The sequence below is a fragment of the Apium graveolens genome, chromosome 10, assembly GCF_009905375.1.
Source record: "Apium graveolens cultivar Ventura chromosome 10, ASM990537v1, whole genome shotgun sequence".
NCBI lineage: Eukaryota > Viridiplantae > Streptophyta > Magnoliopsida > Apiales > Apiaceae > Apium > Apium graveolens.
The window spans coordinates 240,233,698-240,254,660 of NC_133656.1; the positions used below are offsets into that span (position 1 = coordinate 240,233,698).

General features: G+C 33.6%; 4 protein-coding genes across 5 annotated transcripts; 1 reads left to right on the forward strand and 3 right to left on the reverse strand.

Moving 5' to 3' along the window:
* Positions 1-9,030: 9,030 nt before the first annotated feature.
* On the reverse strand, positions 9,031-17,314 carry LOC141693243 (uncharacterized). 2 transcript variants are annotated; one of them, XM_074498259.1, is made up of 8 exons: positions 17,094-17,314; positions 16,835-16,885; positions 15,942-15,993; positions 15,807-15,865; positions 15,605-15,650; positions 14,512-14,674; positions 11,943-12,131; positions 9,031-9,980 (listed from the first exon to the last, which is right to left on the reverse strand). In XM_074498259.1, the coding sequence occupies exons 1-6, from the start codon at positions 17,217-17,219 to the stop codon at positions 14,535-14,537; spliced, it is 474 nt and encodes a 157-aa protein (XP_074354360.1). In that variant the 5' UTR covers positions 17,220-17,314; the 3' UTR covers positions 9,031-9,980; positions 11,943-12,131; positions 14,512-14,534. The 2 variants fall into 2 exon arrangements, with proteins under 2 accessions (XP_074354360.1, XP_074354361.1); XM_074498260.1 differs by lacking the exon at positions 9,031-9,980 and adding an exon at positions 11,567-11,749.
* On the forward strand, positions 9,378-10,271 carry LOC141693241 (zinc finger protein GIS-like). The gene has a single exon (XM_074498258.1). It carries the CDS (start codon positions 9,378-9,380, stop codon positions 10,077-10,079), a length of 702 nt encoding a protein of 233 aa, XP_074354359.1. The 3' UTR covers positions 10,080-10,271.
* A 774-nt stretch (positions 17,315-18,088) lies between the features above and the next one.
* LOC141692769 (dirigent protein 22-like) lies at positions 18,089-18,815 on the reverse strand. The gene has a single exon (XM_074497708.1). It carries the CDS (start codon positions 18,711-18,713, stop codon positions 18,144-18,146), a length of 570 nt encoding a protein of 189 aa, XP_074353809.1. The 5' UTR covers positions 18,714-18,815; the 3' UTR covers positions 18,089-18,143.
* A 730-nt stretch (positions 18,816-19,545) lies between these two features.
* LOC141692180 (protein PSK SIMULATOR 1-like) lies at positions 19,546-20,922 on the reverse strand. The gene has a single exon (XM_074496914.1). It carries the CDS (start codon positions 20,920-20,922, stop codon positions 19,546-19,548), a length of 1,377 nt encoding a protein of 458 aa, XP_074353015.1.
* Between the last annotated feature and the right edge of the window lie 41 nt (positions 20,923-20,963).

Below are 20,963 nucleotides of genomic sequence, written 5' to 3' on the forward strand. Positions count from 1 at the left end.
GTCAAATCGGATTTTGACTTCTTCCCTTTTTACTAAAGAAATTTCATTAAAATTTCATAAAAATTATATTACGAGTGTACATCTCCCGCATTCCAATTATTCTCCGCTAACAAATTACTATATTTTGCTATGTAGTTAGTTGTATTATTTAGAGAACGTTTTACGAGACTTAAAAGATAATTTTCGAATTTTCAAGTGAGTATTCCTGCGTGTTATTATAATATTTCCAAAATATGATAGCATGGCTATCGTGCTACAAATTGCTTGAACAGTAGCAAGATAATCAAATCAGTTTCTAACTATTATATTCCTCCAATTTTTTTGTTTAATCGAGTTTAATGCTTCCATTATCCCTATTATCTTTGCAATTTCTGGTTTTATGCTGGCTTTTTCTCCTTTTGAGAAAGATTTTATCAGATTATCATCGTAACTTCTTGCAATAATAGAGTAGCTAAAAGTTTGAGAAGATTCAAAAATAGTTGCATCAGTATTTACCTTGATCGTGTTTAACTTTGGGATGCTACGACGCTCCGGTACTCTAATTCATTGGCTTGTTGTGACATGTATCCAACAGATGTATGAAACTGATTATCTCGAGCATATAACCATTGATCAAAAATCAAGATTATAATTTGCCAACTTAACTATTTCTGCAACTTCAATACTTCTTTGATTTCAGACAATTTCGTTCCTGCACTTCCATAAAGACCAACAAAACATCGCCAAAATTTGAATATTCATACTTGTGTATCAATTAAAAGCATATTGCAACCACTCCGATAAGTTATGTACTTCAGTCACATTTATCATCATATTAGTTATGCTTCAGCATTGCATTGCAGCATGGTAGCTGTTAAAATGTGCATTGTGGTTTCTGGTGTTGCATTACAGATGAGACATAACTCATTCAGGTGAATATTTTTTTATCCTCATCGGTCCTTCGTAGGTAGACACCCTAATAAACGCTTCACGAGAAATTTTTTATTTTTACAGGAATTTTCATATTTCATAACCTTCGCCAAAATCCTGAATTATCATTATTATACACTCATCCTTCGAATTCTTGAATGAGTGCATATGTTGTTTTGACCGTGTAGTTTTTCAGTTTTTCTTTTTTTCAAAACCAAGTATCAGCATACTCATTATGTACTGGAACAATCATTATCAAATTGATAAACCTACCACAAAAGATATCTTGGAGCAAATCAATTTCCCACTAAGTTTGTTAAAGATTTAATAAAAAACTTCTCGTATGTATATATGGATCACTTGCACATGAAAGCCAAGGATCGGTCAGTATGTTGATACTGTGACCATTACCAACTTTTCAAGTAAAATCACTCTTGATCAACTCATGTGAGCCATAATGCTCCTCCAAATATAACTAGAATTGTTACCCATAGAAGTAGTGAGAAATGTTCCTTGTGGATAGTACCGAGCCTTGTACACTCAACTCACTAAACTCCCTGGTTGACTTGTTAATCTCCAACTCTGCTTCCCGAGTAAGGCTATGTTAAACGTGCACTTGTTGGAATTCCAACCCTCCTTCACTCCTTCATTTGTCGATTTTTGACTTTGATTTAACGGATATATCAAAAAATATACTTTTTCTTCTTTTTTTGTATAAACATACTTTTTGGTGCAATAGTCCGTTCTAAAATGGGTGTTCAACAAATTGCCTAATTCACAAAAACGTGTCGTATATACTCATTAAAGAAAAACATACATCAGCTTTTAAGAAAAATAAATTGAGTTGTTATGTAACCAGTCGCTCTAAAACCTTAAGGTGTAACGAAAAGTCTGAACAGGATCTTATACTCTTTAACATCCCCCTCAATCGTACGATATTTTTCGCTACAATTGACAACGATAAATATGACAAATACAACAAATACCAATATAAATACCAACAACAAATATTAAGTTAAACAAATGGGGGTCGAAGGACTCGAACACGAGTTCTTCCCTAAACCGAGCTCCGATACCATGTTAAGTAACTAGTCGCTCTAAAATCTTAAGATGGCAGAAGAAGGTCCGAACGGGATCTTATACTCTTTAACATATCTGGTAATAAAAACGTTATTTGGCGTACCTTATTAATATCTTTGATCGCAAATACTCAAGTATCATTTCGAGAATATTTAAAGACTTGCAACAATAATAACAGAATCGTATTTTGGGTTTGTTCTGGTTGCGCTAGACTACCATAGTATTCCGTCTTCCCAAACAAACAAATCAACCAAAATTACTTATGAGATAATTTTTTTCACGGTACTCTTTAAGGGTATGTATTCGGTTCAGTTATCCGATAACCATACTGAATAATCGAAATAATTTCGGTTCGGTAAACCAAATTTCATATTTCGATTGAATTTTTGGTAAAAGATTATATAAAATTCGATTATTAATCGCGATTAACCGAAAAACTGGATTAATAACTGAATAGTATATAAAATATAATTACTTATTATTAATAATAGTATAAATCATAGACTCTCTTCTCTATGGTCTTTTTTCTCTAAATGAAAAAAACCCAATGCTTGTACTAAAAGTATATATTATTAATACCTATTATATATAATATAACTTTTTATATTATTTGTTTAGAGACCATCTAGACATCTCACATGAGGTGCCAACTATTGGAGTTGAAGGATGCTATTAAGTAATTATTTATGATGGGGTGAACATGTTTGACATCCCAAAAGGATACCTTTATCGGAGATACTCTTATTATCCAAGCGCTAATAGAGCACATATTTGTGTAAGTTAGAGGGGGTCAGAGTTGTAAAGGCAGGGGTGAGCAAAGTGCAATAGTATTAAATAAGCACATACAGCGCGTGATTTTAAGGTTATTGCGTGAGCCCGTAGGGTTTACCCAGTGCGCACCCGAAAGGTAGCGACTGTGACGTCCCGCAAATTCGGGGGTCTGGATTTGACGTCACTAACACAAAACCCTTTTTAAAACATTTTCGGAAACCTGTATTTTTGAAAAGATAATAAAAATCAAAGAATTTAAAACTTGAAAATTTAAAAAGAATTTAAAAAGGAAAAACAATTTAAACCCCCTAAAAACAGGATCGCATACAGGTTACAACATTGAAATTAGAATCAACCACTATTATTAATAAACAACATTTTTTTTTACAACTTCAAGTCATCTTCGATAAGAAGAATCACGATTACTCTATTTACAATCCTGATTTATAACTAAATCTCAATAAACAACTATAACTCGAACCTTCTTCAACAATCCCCTGGATACCTTCTTTGGCCATTGAATAACTTAACCATTCTTACTCTTCATCTAGCCTTAGCTATCGAACTTGAACAACTTATCTTTAAGCCTTTATGAAATGGTTATAAGAAAAGCAAGGGTGAGCAACAATGCTCAGCAAGTACCAATATAGCAACAACACTTCGAAATAGTTTAACAAGAGTTCACAATCTCAGAGTAGTAAATAAAAAAGATTCACCAATCTTTGATTCAATTGAAACTGGGAAATCCAATCATTCAAAGGAATTGTTGAATTGGACTTACATCATTTTACTAAAAACCGAAGGTTAGGCTGCTGATCAGTCGCGCACTAACCCCGAACATGGCATATAGTCTTGTTCTTTATATTGGATCCAAGGCACACATTGGCCTACATTTGACCACGAATCTGATCTGACCACGAATCTGGTCCACATATTTTATAAAAGTAATCCAATTCTAATAATTCAATTCAATAAAACAATATTCATAAACTGAATCATAATCCACGGTTGTAAAAACATTTAAAAGCAGCATTGCATTTGATAATCAAATCTTTGCAACATATGTAAGAAAGGATTTCGGAACTTGCATAATAGGGTTCAAAATAAACATCACTTGAATGATAAATGAAGATAATGATACTTGTCTTAAATTCAATTCTCAACTCACAGCTCAGTCTCGTTCATTATACTTCACAATCTATGCATATCAACTCCCCGATGACCTCTGACTATTGTTTATTCACAACGCATCGTTGCTTTCTTGACTTGTTCCTTATTCGCTTTGCGACACCATTCGACCTTCTGCACGTTTTCGATATTGCGCGTCTCGTTCAGATCCTTTACGAGAATAACACAATACTATAATCACTAAATAGTCTATCGACTTTAACTTATAATCGACAAACCCAGCATCTATAACCCTTCGCATACATATACATGCCACGTACATGAATAAACCCTTAACACATAATCATTCTTTGACTCTATCACAACTATTCTATAAATCAATACGAGTTCAGAGCATATCGAAAATCTGACATTATCTCCTCTATTTATTAGACTATCCCCATGTTATTCCATTTCAATCAACAACCAATCATGATATCAATACTTATTTTGATGTCACATCAAATTAGATATCAATACGAACTTTGATGCTCACAACATCCCATGCTGAAGTCAACATCAATCATCTATATTAATACCCCCTTTGATATTAACAGCAAAATAAATATCCACATCAATCTTTTCACATTATCAAAATCACGCATAAACTCAAGAACCATTAAAAAATTCGAATTAAAATTTGGAAAAAACCCAAAACTCGCTTTTAACCGAATCTTAACCAAAATAATGATGTCTATATACCAAAATGATCCTCAGGACCTCTATAATCATATTCTAACACCAAATCATTCAAACAATTGCTTAAAATTCAAAACCGAATTTAAAAGAATAATATGAAAATATAAAATTGAAAAATAATTAACCTTATTCGAAGATTTTTATACAGATACGATCGCCTCGTTGAGAGCTTCAATTTGACTATTCATACGCCTCCATCGGATTCCAATAACGTCCTCAAATCCTCGTTTGATTGCGAAGAACACGAAGGACACTATTTGTTTCTCTAATAGTTATAAGATTTTACTGTATAATAATGTTTGTCTGTATAAAATAAGGCCCGGTGAAGGTTATTTATATATACGAGAAATTAGGACCTCGTTGGATCATGTCGGATATAAAATTCAATACTTAATAGCTAAGAATAAATACAACTGATCCAAACGGTCCCCGTTTTAGAATAAACATCAAAATCGGGCTTCTAAATACAGTTTTGAGGCTCATCACTTTTGGGTGCACGAATTACGAAAAGATAAGATAGTATTGCACGTACTACGAGAAGATAATATACTCCCTCCGTCCCGCTGGATAGTTTACGTACACTGTTTGCACGTATTTCGAGGATTTAATAAAGTATAGTTTCATAATATTTTTTCTTAATTTTTTTTAATAAAAGTTTAAACATGAAACTTGTTTTCAGATCTTTTTTAAAAAAAATATTATGGTAGTATACTTTAAACGAGTATTGAAAAACGTGTTGAAAAGTAACGTAAACAATTAGTGGGACGGAGGGAGTAATACTTTAATCAAAATATATTGGATAACTGTCCATATTGCACGTATATCGAGATAATAAACTAATATTTTAATACACGTAAAACCGACCCGAAATCTTTACCGATAAAACCGTACTTCGAATCGAAAAACTCAAAACACGAAAATTGTTTGAAATAATCAAATTAGGTTAGAATTCATTTATCGGAAATATTTTGGTTTGTAGATTCCCCGCACCGTTGAAGTTGCGGGTTTCCGAATAATCACAAATAATTTATATTTAATTAGAAAAATTATCAAATAATTTCGCAAATCATTTATAAAATCATATAACAATCAATATTTCACTTGTAAAATATCTAAAAAATATCTGGCTCATTCCAAGAATATTAATAATCCAAATTCACAATTATGGCACATATAAACCGCAATTACGGAAAATTATTCACTTATAACTTTACAGAAAATCCATATATAATATTCATAATTTTTTTTTACTGCTGATACGATCACAACCACATGTATCACTTAATCACATAACAATTATACTCACATAAATAATAAATCTGTATTTTAGAAACAATATATAAACTTTTGTTTAGAAAGAAATTTACACATCGATAACACAATAACCCGGTTAACATTTTGAAACTTATACAAGTTGGAATAAAATATTAAATTTTATTCTTTTATTTTTAGGAAAATTACTTTTATAATAATAAATAAATTTTGAAAAGTCCGGGTCATTATAATATACCCTCCTTAAACATATTCCGTCCTCAAAATCACAGAAAGAGAGGGTGCAATATGAGTTAATCCATATTATTCCACTCATCAATTACATACCAACTATTCACATTGTCATAATAATAATCACTTAAGGTCGATCACAAGATTTATAGACTCACACAATTTAGAAATCCAATTTAGAAATCCAGGATATTACAGCTACTGCGGGTGACCTACCATAAAAAGAAAAGAAAAGAAACATATAACTCCGAGTGAAGAAACTAATTGTCATTCCAGCAAAGGCATTTTTTCTGAAACTCGGGTTTTAAATTTCGATTTCCGGTCATAAATATATTTCATTTCGATTTTCGGTAGGAATTTTTTCATTATTTCGATTTTCGGTAGGAATTTTTTCATTATTTCGATTTTCGGTAGGAATTTTTTCATTATTTCGATTTCGGTTAATCGATAAAAAAATCGATTTCGGCCAATTGAATACATACCCCTCTTGTACTCTTCCCTATCAATAATATTGGCTTTATTAAAAAAATTCATTAAGTGGTCGTATAGAATTTTTCTGAGGGGCTAACATCGATTTATATCGATGCAAAGCTCCAATTCTTTTTTCTTATTTATGTTTCTTGATTAAAATTTTATTTTCTTCGAGAATCTTTCAATTTTATTTGAGTTTTGTTTTAGTCTGTGCATAATTGTGAGAGTTTGGTTTATTTTAGTATATTTTAGTGTTGTCTTTGCAATAAAGAAGGATTTAACAACTATATATTTAAACATTTATTTAATTTAAATTGTATACATAGATGTCGTATGTTCATTGCCGAACTGATTTCCCTGTTCTTAAAAATTAATATTGATTTTGATATTTCTAATTATTTTTTAGGGAACCGTATCTAATATTTTTAATAACTATCGTCACAAAAAAGCACAGATGCACAAAAAATAAACAAAAAAAACCCAACTTTGGAGGGTTATAAGGCCCAAGCATATCAAATGCTTGTTCGCTTAAAATTCAATAGGAAGAAGCCCAAAAGGTTTTGAGTGTGTGTGACCAGTGTTATTTTAAATTTTATGCATGCGCGATCTGTTACATAAATCGGCCAATTTTTCAAAAATTGCCAATAAATCGCTCAGAAATTAAAAAAAATATTTGTTCATTTTGACCGATTTCAGATAAATTATCGATAAATCATTCAATTTTTTAAAAAATCGTTCGATAAATCATAAATCAGTAACTCAACTGAATAATTCCGATTTCTAAAATATGTAGCCCTGATGCGCATTAAAAAATATTTCCGAATATTATTCTTTTCAACATTTTAATAAATAAAAATTTAAATATTCTACTTCTATTTTCATTAAAAAAATTAAAGATAATAACTAAAAATATAATTTTAACACATCAATATAATACGTAAACATACCGTCTAAAAAATAATTCAAATATGTATTTTACGACCACATTAATCTAAATTTGAGGTCGAATCACACAAGTATATATCTTTTTTGTCAAATTTAAAACAAATTTCATTAATAATTTGAAAAACACTCGCCCAACTGATCTTGCAATTGAAAAAAAAATAAACGAGTCAAATAATTATTAAATACGAATATATGTACACTAACTAGGGAGAGAGAGGTAGAGAGAGATCGAGAGAGGGAGGGAGGGAGCGGGAGGGAGAGAGCGAGAGAGAGAGAGAGGGAGAGAGGGAGGGAGAGAGAGAGGGAGGGAGAGAGAGAGAGAGTGAGGGAGAGAGAGAGACCATTATTTGGATTTGCAGTTCAAAAATTAAATCTGGGAAGTGTATTAGGACCACATTGTTGCAGGAAGTTGTCTGCAGCAGATTAAAACAGCCAACTACTATTAATACGGACTACTTGCACCTCTCTCTTTCTCTCTATGTAGACTGTAGAGCATCAGGTATACATCTATCTACACACGTACACACAACTAATCGCAATCTATACATATAAGCTGATTATATTCCATCCAACACATTAGTACTTTAGTTTATCGTAAATGACAATCGCAATAATTAACAAGTACTCCTTCTGTCCTTTGCCAAGATGTTTACATTTGGGTTGGGCACGCAGTTTAAAAAAAATGATAAAGTAGTGGATGAAGTTAAAAAAATGAGTAAAATAGTGAGACCGATTAATATTATATGTATAAAGTGGGTATAGTGGAGAGAAGTAGTGGATGTAGTTATTTTAAAAAATAAAAAAAAAATTTCTATTTATAAAAAAATTTGAAATTTAAACAATTGGATGAGAAATCCCAAAAAGAAAAATGTAAAGAAATGGGAGGGACAGACGGAGTAATTAAGTTGAGTTTAAACTCTGGTTTTTAAGAAGATTTTCTCCCAAATGCACAAGATTAATGCATGACTTAATTTGTGTTTAAACCCCTAATATATACTCCGTCCGTCCCACTGAGATGTTTACGTTACTATTCGGCACACATTTTGAAACTTCTATAAAATATATTTTCATAATATTTTTTCAATTTTTTTTAATAAAAGTTTAAACATAAAACTTTGATTAAAAAAAAAATTAAAAAAAATATTATGAAACTTTACTTTAAACGGACATTAAAAAGCGTGCCGAAAAATAACGTAAATAATCCGGTGAGACCGGACGAATAACAAACTTAAGTAATAATCAGGGGCGGATTTAAGATATAAGGAAAAAATGTCAAAATTTTATTAAGGGAGATCAGGTGTGACGTGTCTCGCATACCCCGATCTTACTAGATCCGCCATGGTAAACATATTACTCATAGATTGTTTTCTCGATCCTCAATGCACTATATCATGTTTAAATGTTCTGAGTATTAAGAATACTAGCCTAGTGACAAAAACTAAATTCACAAGCTTTTAAAATTTTTATAATATTAACATTGCGATGTGACCGAAATACAATTTTTTTGTTATAAACTGAAAAAATGTACGAGAACTGAAGGTAAAATAACCATGTATGGTCCAATGCAAATTTAGAAAAATATCCGTTTTTCTTGTAGTGCATGCACGTGATTAACGTCCATGGATCCGACCATTCTAGTCCTTACCGCAAAGTACAAAACTCTCTACCCTTCCCCACATCTTACAAAAATCATAATTCACTAGCTTCACCTCTCAGCTCATGCTCACTTTTTTCTTCTTTAGCGTTCTTCAAGGTAGTTTACTGCACAACTAACCCTCCTAGCTCCCACTTCTATATATCTAAACCAGTCTTTATCTCGATCTTGTTCGTTCATGGACAAGAACGAGAAAGAGACTCGTGACTTCATGAGCGTAGAATCTTTCTCTCAGCTACCATTCATCCGCCCCACACTACTTAAAGAAAAGAGTATCAGGCTCTTCGGTAAAGAGTTTGGTGGCGATCCAGATTTGGACTCTGTCGAAACAAATGCTGAGAAAGCTGTGAAAGAGGCTGAAAATGGTGAAAGTAGCCGGAAATTTGAGTGTCACTATTGTTTTAGAAACTTCCCAACTTCTCAGGCCTTAGGTGGTCATCAAAACGCTCACAAAAGAGAGCGCCAACACGCCAAGAGGGCTGCAATGGGCTATGACATGTATCCACAGGCGCATGTTTATGGCATGAATTATCATCGGTTTGGTTCTGCTTCAGTTAACTCACAAATCACTGCTTACAACCAGTATCCTTGGAACAGTAACAGCACAGGTTATAACAGGTTTTATGGCGGTTATGGCTCCTATAATCAAGCACAAACACCGCCAATTCATGGCAGCCCTTTGTCAATGTGGAGAATCCCATCCGTAGACGATGTCCCTAGACCGAATCATGATCAATATTTGACGCCAAGTTCATTGCCACTGCATTCAAGTATTGATAGCCTGCAGCCATCAAGAAATGGAAGTTCAAGTTCACAAAATCGGTATGTTTATCAATCTAATAATTTGAAGGATCATGTGAGTTTAGACCTTCATCTGTAATTTTTTGATATTATCAATTTTTCTCGGATTAAAGAAGATAAGTTTGATCATATCTCTAAATTACGTGCCCAGATAAACCTGAAATGTTAGCTCTGCAATTGCATGCAGAAGCATTTGGCAGACTTGTACTTTAACAGGCAAATTGCATATAATGCTAGCTGTTGGGAGAATTTAACATGCACAATCAGAATAGCCCCAATAATGTATTATCTGTAACCTACAACATCAAAAAAAAGATCTAAAGCGGAAAAATCCTGCATCATCAAAAGGTATTATCCTGCGAGGGCTGTGAAAAGCTTTTTCATCATTAATAGATGTACTTTAGGGTGGAACAAAAGGTTTTATGCTAAGAATAAATTTAAAATTTTAGTTCTTTTACAAGAAAATCCCAGGGTTCACCTAAAAGACATGCAAAGTTGGGGTCACCTGGCTATGCATAATCAACATGTTAGTTTATTTCAGATGGAAACTTCATCAGGAGCCTAAGGTGTAGGAAAGTTGCGAAGTGATATAGTACCATCCGATATGAATGGACTAGGAATGAACAAGTCTCTAATGCGATATTTTACATTATTGGAAAGATATTCAATGGTTAACTCCATGGCTTCAATTGTCAAAACAAGCCATCAGAAAGGGATGTGTCGGTTTATCTACCAGGACCTGAAAGTAACTCATGAAGATGCAAATGGTAGTTGTGTGGTTACAGTTTTACCTGATTTACTTCTCTACTTTGTACCATAGAATTATATATGCATGTGGAAAACTCTTTACTTTCAAAGAGTATCCATTATGCATGAGGGCCACCCTCTCTTCTGGTAATCTCCATTTGGACTGATTAATAATTCCAACTTAAATGTCAGAAAATTTCTGTGACCAAATCTTGAAGGAGCTTAGCTAGCAATGTTAGACCAACAGAATTGAGTGTTTGCTTAGTTTAACTTAAGCGACTGAATATCAGTACAAACATGTCTATCCTTGTCTAAGACACTAAAGAACCGATGCTGATATCCCAGTCGAGGCAAAATTTGGACTTCTTTCATAAAGCTAGTGCTGCTGCTGCTGCATATGAATCTACGGAAACTGATAGTATGAGAGAATTTGAAGAACCACCAAACTAAGGGGATTTTTATTTTTCTTTTTCCCGAGTAAGCTCATAACATATCTATCCTTAATTATTCTCGGGTGAGAGACAATGGAATCCAAAACCAGGTACCACTAGGAATGAGTCCTTTCCGCTAGGCTATCCCATACATTGCTAATATGATCAAATATAATCTATAGGCTAATTATGTATAAATTCAGATAGCATATAATATAGTCATATAATTACACAAAAATATATATTAATGAAACAATCACTATAGCAACAACATGGCCAAGAAGATATTTCTTTCTAGAATTTTTTGGCCAGAAAATGGAAATACATCATATTAAAAACAATGAAGTTCATTCTTCATTTTCTTCCTTTAGTTTCATACTTGCACAATTACGCTACATCTTCACCTGCCTCGTTTCATATTATTCATCGTTCCCTACCACCTCTTGTATTGTTCAATGTTCATATGGTACGATCTATATTCATTTCATATTAACAAACCAACCAACCAACAAGTGTACTGACTACTGATCACATTTGGTGTTCTTCTGCGAATATTTATCCACTTTCAAACCTAAGATTAATTGCAAAGAGATTTATTTGTTTTAACAAAAAAAGAAAACTAATGCATCCCTGGGGTAGACTATATAATCCGTATCAACCATCAGGGATGATTTATTGAAACTGTTACCTAACTAAAATTATGCAGAAGTAAATAGTTAAGAAATTTACATCTAACTTATGATATAAAAAAAATGGATACTTACTTGTCTGAAATCACCTGGTTTAAACCGAAAAACCAGCCCAGCTTACTCCCATAATCAACCATTCTCAATCCTCAATCCAAGATCTTCTGCTCTCTTGTAGACTTGGATTCAGCTTAAAAAATCAGATAACAGTGGCTAATTATCCGAACCAGCCAAAATCAATCGAATGCTCATCAAAATCAGATATCCCTATCGAATTAAAACCCGAATCAACTTTGTTATATGGTGCATAAACTTATAGCATACTCTCATCTTTATCGTATCTTAACTTCTGAATGGGAAATAAATGGTTTTCACACAATTTCTATAAAGCAATAAAAGGAAACTACATGCTTGATTAAATTACCTGCCTATATCAGGTTATTATCAGCATACTGTACTGAAAAACTTTATATTCTAATCTCCATCACTGAAATATCTAATAAATCTCAAGAGCTACTATTCATATTTATATGCCAAGAAAACCCAAACAAGTCTTTGTCCCCACCTTTCCTACTTTTGAAGTACCCAGTTCTGAACTATAACATAAAAACAATGTAAAGAACTGAATTTGAATAAACTACCATATATATTAGAACTTCATCCAAGTTTCTGCAGTAGAACATTTTACCAGATTACATGTATATAATTTTGCATTAAAAAAATAAAAAGAACAGAAATTTGTGAAACTACACTGCCAATTGCACAAGCTACCGGTACAAATAGATAATCAACCTCCTAAGTTGTATTCACTGGGTCATGCTCAAACTAAACACTGCAAAAATTCAAGGTTTCACCGTAGTAATTTAAGTAGATCTAATCCAGAGATTAAGTAGCATTAGAAAACACAAAGCTGAGGTATGAAACTCATGTTTTACCATTCAATTATTAAATGACAGTGTTATGAAGAGTGAATCTTTGAGGTAATATTTCAGGCCACCAGTAGGACATAGACTCTGAAATAAATTATCAGTTTATAAAATTATAGCTTGGGCAATCTAGTCCAATTATATGATACACATAAATCGGGAACAGCTTCTCTAAAGAAAAGAGAGAAGTGAACTGACTATCGTTTTTCTTATTTTATGCACCGGATAACCTGTCAGCAACAATAATGTTTCAGGTTTTGAGAATTTTGCATTTCAGGGAACATCATTTATATATGTCAATTATTAACTACCAATAAAATAAATCGACCGCTAGATTTTAGACAATCATGTAATGAGGATATGAATGCAACTACCCCCCATAAGTAGCAAGTTTAAAAAGTTGGTACACTCTATAACTGATCTGATACTAGCTTAGTTCATTTACAACTACCCTATCAAATAGGTAGGCAATTTGTTATTAAGGAACTCTTCCTGGATGGTCAGCTGGGCATTCATTACATTAAATATCTTTCGCAAAGTAGCTGGCATAATTAGTTACAACCTAAACGTTATATTTAGTTCAATATAGCAAATACCCCTATATTTAAGATTATTCTTCACATGAATTAAAAGGCCTCAAAACGATACCAAACAAGCCTAGTGACATACAAAGCCTGGCCGGCTACATGAAAACTACTAAGGTGAAACCTGATATGTTTTACAGTTTTTGTCATGTAAACTATTCTGAAGTACCGCCTAGGTCATCTAAGATGGTCACACCTTGCTTTTAACTCTCTTTCAAACAACTGTTATTGCAGGCTTGTGATTAACATCGTTCTTTTTCATAATTATAAGGATATTTCTATTATGTCATAAAACAATGCAAGATACTAATGTGTCAGCACTCAGATCACTTTCAAGTAAACTGAATACTTTCATATTATCACTATCAAATGTAATTTCAGTGGGGAAAATATATGTCTAAACTAGACTTTCCTTCTAAAAACTCATATCCAATTCGCCTTTAGTGGTATAGATTTGTAATCTAGTATTTGTATTCTGTTGGGAATATTCTACAGTGTAAATATCTGATAAAAGTTATCTAGTAGGAATCTGAATATAATTAGGACGGGTATTCTATTATTTGTATCATAAGATTTTGAGTATTAAAAATTGATGAATATTTGAATTCCTACATGAGATAGGTTTATATTCACAGTCTTAAACCCTTTCTTAAATCTTAACCTTGCCCTGCACCAACTTCGTGAACTCCAGATGCTAAACTATAATGTTGGGTAAACCTTTATGTGGATAGGCAACATCCTACTAGGTAAGGACATCTCAAGAGTCAAGAGAGATTACCTGTTTGCATATTGTTAGCTACATTCAACAAATTTAAGTTTTTATAAAAGGTTGTAAGGGAACAACGTCCGCACCCTTTACAATGAACTATCATGGAAATGGGATGAGATGCGGTGCCTAATTCTAATACCAAAAAACATATGAGATGTAGATACATTTAGTGAACTTCCTGATTGCTGCACACCTGGCATCTTCATATAAATTCTGGTAATACAATTTGTTCCGACATTTATATATATATATAAAAAAACATCCCATACATACATGAGCCAACAAGACTCACACACACACACACAAAGGAGTACTTATGCTTGATTACAAAGTTTTGAGAAGTAGAAACATAAATCCAATTTGTGCACCTGCAAATCTGCAGCTTGTTTATCTATTCCTTTTCGGTTGTGAATGGGACGTAGTGGCCTCTTTCAATGCGTCTGGTTAACAATGATATACCATAATGTGATGCACTTGATGCAGCATAATACGACGTCACAGTGAGTTGGGTGAATTTGGGAAGTGCATAACCTACAATTTTAGGTAATGCAAGTAATATTCAGTTTCCTACTCAAGGTTATCTATTTATTAATGTAGCATATAAATGGCCGAGATTCCATTTCCATATATTGATTCATGAGTTGATTCTAGCAAATAAACAAATTTAACAACCGGATTCAAGTAGAATACATATTTAACCTAGACTACTGACTCGTAACTTGGTGAACTTTCCTTGCTATCAACCTTTAGTTGCAACCTGATGCACAGTGTTGTAAAGTAGCATTCCCATGTTTTGTCTTTGGATGTATCACTCATCTCATTTATAGACTAAAGCCTTGTTCTTAGTTCAACCAAGGAGTCGTTCTGTAACGGATTCAGTTCAACACTTCAATTTTTGTTTTCAGTGTCACAACATTAAGATATGACATCCACCTATTATGTTTATCAAATTTTCACAGCCACTGACAGTGAAAAAAAATACATATCTTGTCAATTCTATAGCACCTGTATAATTTATATAGCATGTACAGACCAAACTGCAGAAGACATTTACCGGATCCCCTCATACTTTCATTTTATTTATATTTCTAATATTCATGATTAAATAATGGCTTAATGACCTTTTAAACCTCAAACTTTGCACCAATATATCCATCATCCCTGTAGTTTATTACCGTACCTTTTTGCCCCTCAGGTACTGAAAACGTAACCTTTTACCCTTAGACCAGCCGGTTTTCACCCGGTTTTTTTCCCGGTCCAAGGGTAAAAAAACACATTTTGGATACCCGGGGCTGAAAAGGTACGCTTTCAAACTTCAGGGTTATATAAGTACACCGGTGCAAACTTTCAGGCCGAAAAGGTCATTAAGCCTAAAATAATATATTGTTACATGACAAGCTAAAATAAATAAGTTGTCACTGAAAACATCTCTGTAACATATGTTAAGAAGCACAATTCTACCTCCAAAGGCAGCACTAGCAGCAGAAAAAATTAGGAGTGGCGGAACCTGTTAAAAAAACATCAGACACGAACTATGGTAAGCATTGAAAGTGCGAAATGGCATCTATTGTTCACAGAAATGAAAAAATGATAGGTAATTTATCTAAACAGCAAAAAGGATTGGTGGATAGCAATGTAAGTGTGATACTTATAGGTTATATACCCCTATGATAAAAGGAAGCCACTTTGGTCCCTTGATATGTCTCTGAACAAATGGAATCCCTGAAACATCCATGTTACACATAACAGAGGTAAATAATCAAGAAGTTCCTAATGGGGAGAGGAAACATAAACATGCCTGTGTTAAAACCATGAATTGCACTAAGCATTCCACCCGTTCCACAGCCAGCCTGTTCAATTGAGTGAATACAATGAAGTTAACAGCATTTACTGGCATTTACCCGAAATATCTATCCTTGCAAAATTGTGAACGACAAGGTTTGAAAGTCGATATCATATGCAGATCATGTAACATTTCTAGAATTTCGAATTTTTTAGAGATGATATTTCGGATAATCTAGCAAATATAACATTTTCAAATAATTGATTATCGAATTTTGCATTATGTAGTGATTTAAAGATGAAACTAGAAATCTCCCTCCCTTCGTAACAAATATATCTTTCCCACCAAAAATATACCTATCAAAAAATATCAAGAATAGCATCTAATGAGAGAGGGTACGGAGTTGAACCCAACATCTCAATCGGGAATGAAAATGAGATGGCAAATTTAGCAAAAAATAATTAAATGAGATTGCATTACATTAAGGGGTTAATATAAGAGAAATTGCAACCTTTGATTTACAGATTCACAAAAAACTAGATCGAAGTTTCCATTATATGGTTGCACTTAGATCCCAAAAACTAACAATACAGATTGAAAAGATAAAAATCAATTTTATATCAAACAAAATTCACTTAAAAAAAAGGTATGAGCGTTTATGATTTACAACTTGTAGGGTTTGTAGTCTAACATCAAGGGCATGAAACTAATACCATATGCTAAGCTTGAAATCTTTTCAGTTCAACAAAAACTAATAATTTCTTATACTTTGATTTTTGTAAGTAAAACATAATAGCAGTAGCAATTAATAGCTATCAAGGTGTTTTACTACAATTATGAATTACGATACAAGTAGTTCAAAAGTACAGAGCATCCATGAAACTAAAAACTAAGTTTTTCGGGCATACCACAGCAGTGGCATCATGAAGAACAGAAGTAAGAGTCCACTCCTCGTTTCCCTGTTTCAAAAGATGTATCGAGTTTATTAAGTAATATAACAAACACCTACAGATATAAAAAGTTATAGGGAGGGGAGAGAGAGAGAGGGAGAGAGAGAGAGAGAGAGAGAGAGAGGAGAGGGAGAGAGGGAGAGAGGGAGAGAGAGAGAGAGAGAGAGAGAGAGAGAGAGAGAGAGAGAGAGAGAGAGAGGAAGGGGGAGAGAGAGACTAAATGAGGATTCAGGAGAGAGAGGCAACGGGGACATCGGGGATTGCCAAGACCAGGATTGATGGTGGGATCATGCTCTAGTTTTCTTCTTCTCAGTTTCTCCTCGTACACTTCTCGAGTTCCCATCCTTGGTTTCTGACACCCCTCCAAAGTACTCTGTTCTGGTTGAAAATAGGAACATGTGTACGTGCATAACTAGTACTCCATTTTTTAATTAGCAAAAAAAAAAAGAAGGATAGTTCATTTAAGAAAATTCATTAACCACTTTTTAATTTAACTTCGTAAGGTATTTTATTTGTCGAACTGGGACGTATTAATTCGTTGAGTTGCGTTGTGATAAGAATGCATGTATGATCAGTGGCGGAACCAGAAAGTTTTTTTAGGGGGTCCGAAAAAATTTTAGTACCAAATTTTCAAATTTAAATTTTTAATTTAGTTAAATTTTGGATAAGTTAAAAGAAATGTTAACAAAAATTATTAAAATATAAGAATAATTTGTATGCATCACCTATTCACCATAATTTACATGTTAGAACCTAAATAGTAAAAAAGAAGTGACATGTAAAACACAAAATTTGTAAGCAAAAATAGAAGAAAACACACATTTAGAAAGTAAAAACAAAAATTTGTAAGCAAAAGTAGAAGAAAGCAGAAGACAGGGTTAGAACACCGGTTAATGGGGAAAATTACATCATCATAAACCAGCTCTGATGTGACTTGGGATACAATCATATACTTGATGACTTATCAGATTTCCAAAGACATATACTCCCTCCGTCCCTAAAAACGTTTCCTATTTATGTTGAACACGTTTGTCAATGTATACTTTTTGATTGTTAATATATTTAATTTCGTATTAGTATTAAATAAAAAACATCATTGTATTAAAGTACTCATAAGTACGAATTCAACAAGAATGACTACATTTGATTTTATAGATTAGACGTAAATTAATAGTCAATCGCTTACTATAAATAGTGTCAGAAGTTAAAATAGGAAACGTATAACCGGACGATGGGAGTATTATTTATCATACATTTCGTACATAACTTAATAGTGAAACACATAAACATTGTACTCAACAACAGCATCTCCAGATTTTAGATCAAATGTATGAGTTCTGGCTTGAGCATAGCCACGAGCAAACCGGAATACTCCGCTCCCTCCAACAATCGGCATTTCTCTGATGGCCGAAAGTATCGCGTTTCGGCCTAGTACACTAATAGTACTTCCATTGAACTTGCCTTGAGTAAATACATAGCTTACAACCATCAAAAGACCTATTTCATTTCTAGAAGCAGCTGAGTAAATTCCTTGTGCTCTTCCAACTTGTTTCGACGTTGGGTTGGGTCCTACTGTCAACGGATCATCCATCACCGCCACTGAACCGAAGTAAGTTGCTGATTTGTTTGTCACAGAGGCTGAAGCCACTTGGAATGAAGTGGGATTTTTGCCTGTTATTCTGTCGTGATAGTAAAAGTGCAGGTGGCTCAGTTTTTGTCGTTGTGAATTATATTTAGGATGCTTCTTTGGCGATTTTCTTGAAACCTTCCTGGAGTTTGCGGTGATTATGAGAAGGGAGTATATGAAAATAACGATGAAAGTGGAGGATTTAGGCATATCGATTTTGCAGGCAGTGTGTTGTGTTCTCTGTATGAGATGGTGATGAGCTGAAGTTGGTTTTTTATAAACTTCAAATATGACAGTAATTTACACTGACAACAGTTCAATATCACTTATAGATTGAATAGGACAAGCACCCAATAAAACTAAGTTATTTTTATTGAATACCTAAATTAACATTAGTTTAGACATGAAGTGGTAACACAAACATGTTTTGCAAGACCCCTACACAATTAAGATGCTGTTCAGAATAAAAATGCAGAACTCGTGAGAACGATTTTATTGTCTCGTTTACTTCCAGAAGGTAACCAAGCAGGCATTTACAGTCATTTCTGTCTTCTTGGTGGTGGATATAACTTCCTGGGATAGAAGATTTGACCTAAAGATCTCTCCCTAAATTCGACACATATGAAAAAGGTAAACCGCCAACACTGTGTACAAAAAGAACTTACAGTGAGACCGCGAAAGATGCATATAAAGTAGTTAATGAACTCTAACAGATGAAAAAATGCCACCAGAAATCACATAGGAGTAAGGAGATGAGTTTGATAACAAACAGAATACGTAATTTGGAATCCAGAAGTCCTGTTATTCTCGTGTTCAACAAAGTTAATTAGTAACACATCGACAAAAATTACAGGGAAAAAAGATTACTAAAACCTGAAGTCTTTTAGATGGATGTAATATTAATAACCCTTGTCAAAAAAACAAAAAATAACAGTCTTTCAGGAAAAACAGTTGCACAACCTTTTTGTTACTGTCACGGGCAGATCAGATTAGTACTGTCAGTCGGTACTTGCTTCTCAAACACGAATCACAGTTCTTCTGATCATTTATCACATTTACTTATTTCTGAACTAGAGTCACTGAGTTGTTTCTGAGCTAAATGTATATATGTTAGACCAACAAGAAGCTCACTGAGCACTGCATCAGCTTTTTCCTTATCTGCAAAGAGAAGTGTTTCTACTTGCAGCAACAATTCTTCTCCGCAGTCATTTATATTCCGATGAGCATATCTTTGCTCAGACATCCATCTGGCCAGAGTGTTATGAGCAAGCAGAGTCAACCAATCCAGCATCTCTGAAACCTTTTCTAAAGTAACAGAAAGATTTTCTTCATTTTGGACCAGTTTTAGTCTTTCCTTGACTACAAAACTTATATTTCTTGGCAGCATTTTCTTCAATTTCTGTATCTTATCTTCAGTAATCATACTAGGCAACATCACGAGTGTGTCAATTTCAAGTATAGCTTTTGCGTAAGTTTGTTCTAATATAGCATCACCAAGAGTACCAACAGAAGGACATCGCAATTTAGTCTTGAATACAGATAAACGAATTCTGTTTTCCTGAGTGACAGGATGATCAGCAACGCGTTGCCCAAAACTTTCAATTGGACTAGTCTTTCTATTGCCTTTAGAAAATGACCATAATCTGGCAAGTAGCTTTGTTGGAAAATTCTCAGTAGTCTGGCGCCTGACTATGTGCATACTCTTAACATCACCACCGTACACATGAACAACATTAAAAAGTGATTCAATTCGAACAAATGTAGTGAATAAAAACTTGCACAAAAGAAGAACAATGTCATCATAAGTAGCATTCCACAAAGGCTTCTTTAATTGACTCGCCTTAAGCTGCTTCGTCTCCATCTTTGTTTCTAACTCAATTAGGCGTTGCACGCTACTTCTCCCCTGTAATTTTCTTTCAAGCTTCGCGATGTTCTGCATTTCCTCATACAACTTCCCATTATCAGTAATAAGATTTTCCATTTTCTCGATATTTTCATCCATCTTCTTCCACGAAAATGGTACTATCCAGCTATTCTTCATATTCACCAGCAGACCTTCAATTTCATGCTCCAAATTCTTTAACCTCAAATCGCTACATTGCTTTCCAAGCCTGACTATAATCTTAGCCACTCCGCAGAAAATAAAAATGACCTCACCATATATTAAGCCCAACGCGCCATTTTCATCGTCCTTTAAAAGAGTCTCAATGCCTACTGAATCTATGAAATCTTGAGATATATTTAGATCATCATTCACATATTTCCAGAGCTGAATCATCTTAGACATCAAACTTGCGACTTCAAAAGAACATATCCCAATCACTTTCTTATCGGAAACTCGATCATTAGGGGAACGCTTTTGTTTCTTAGCAGGTTTCCACCAGGAAGTAAACGGTGAAAAATTCGCCACTGGTATCATGTCAAAATTGAATATATAAACATAAGAAAAATAAAAAATCC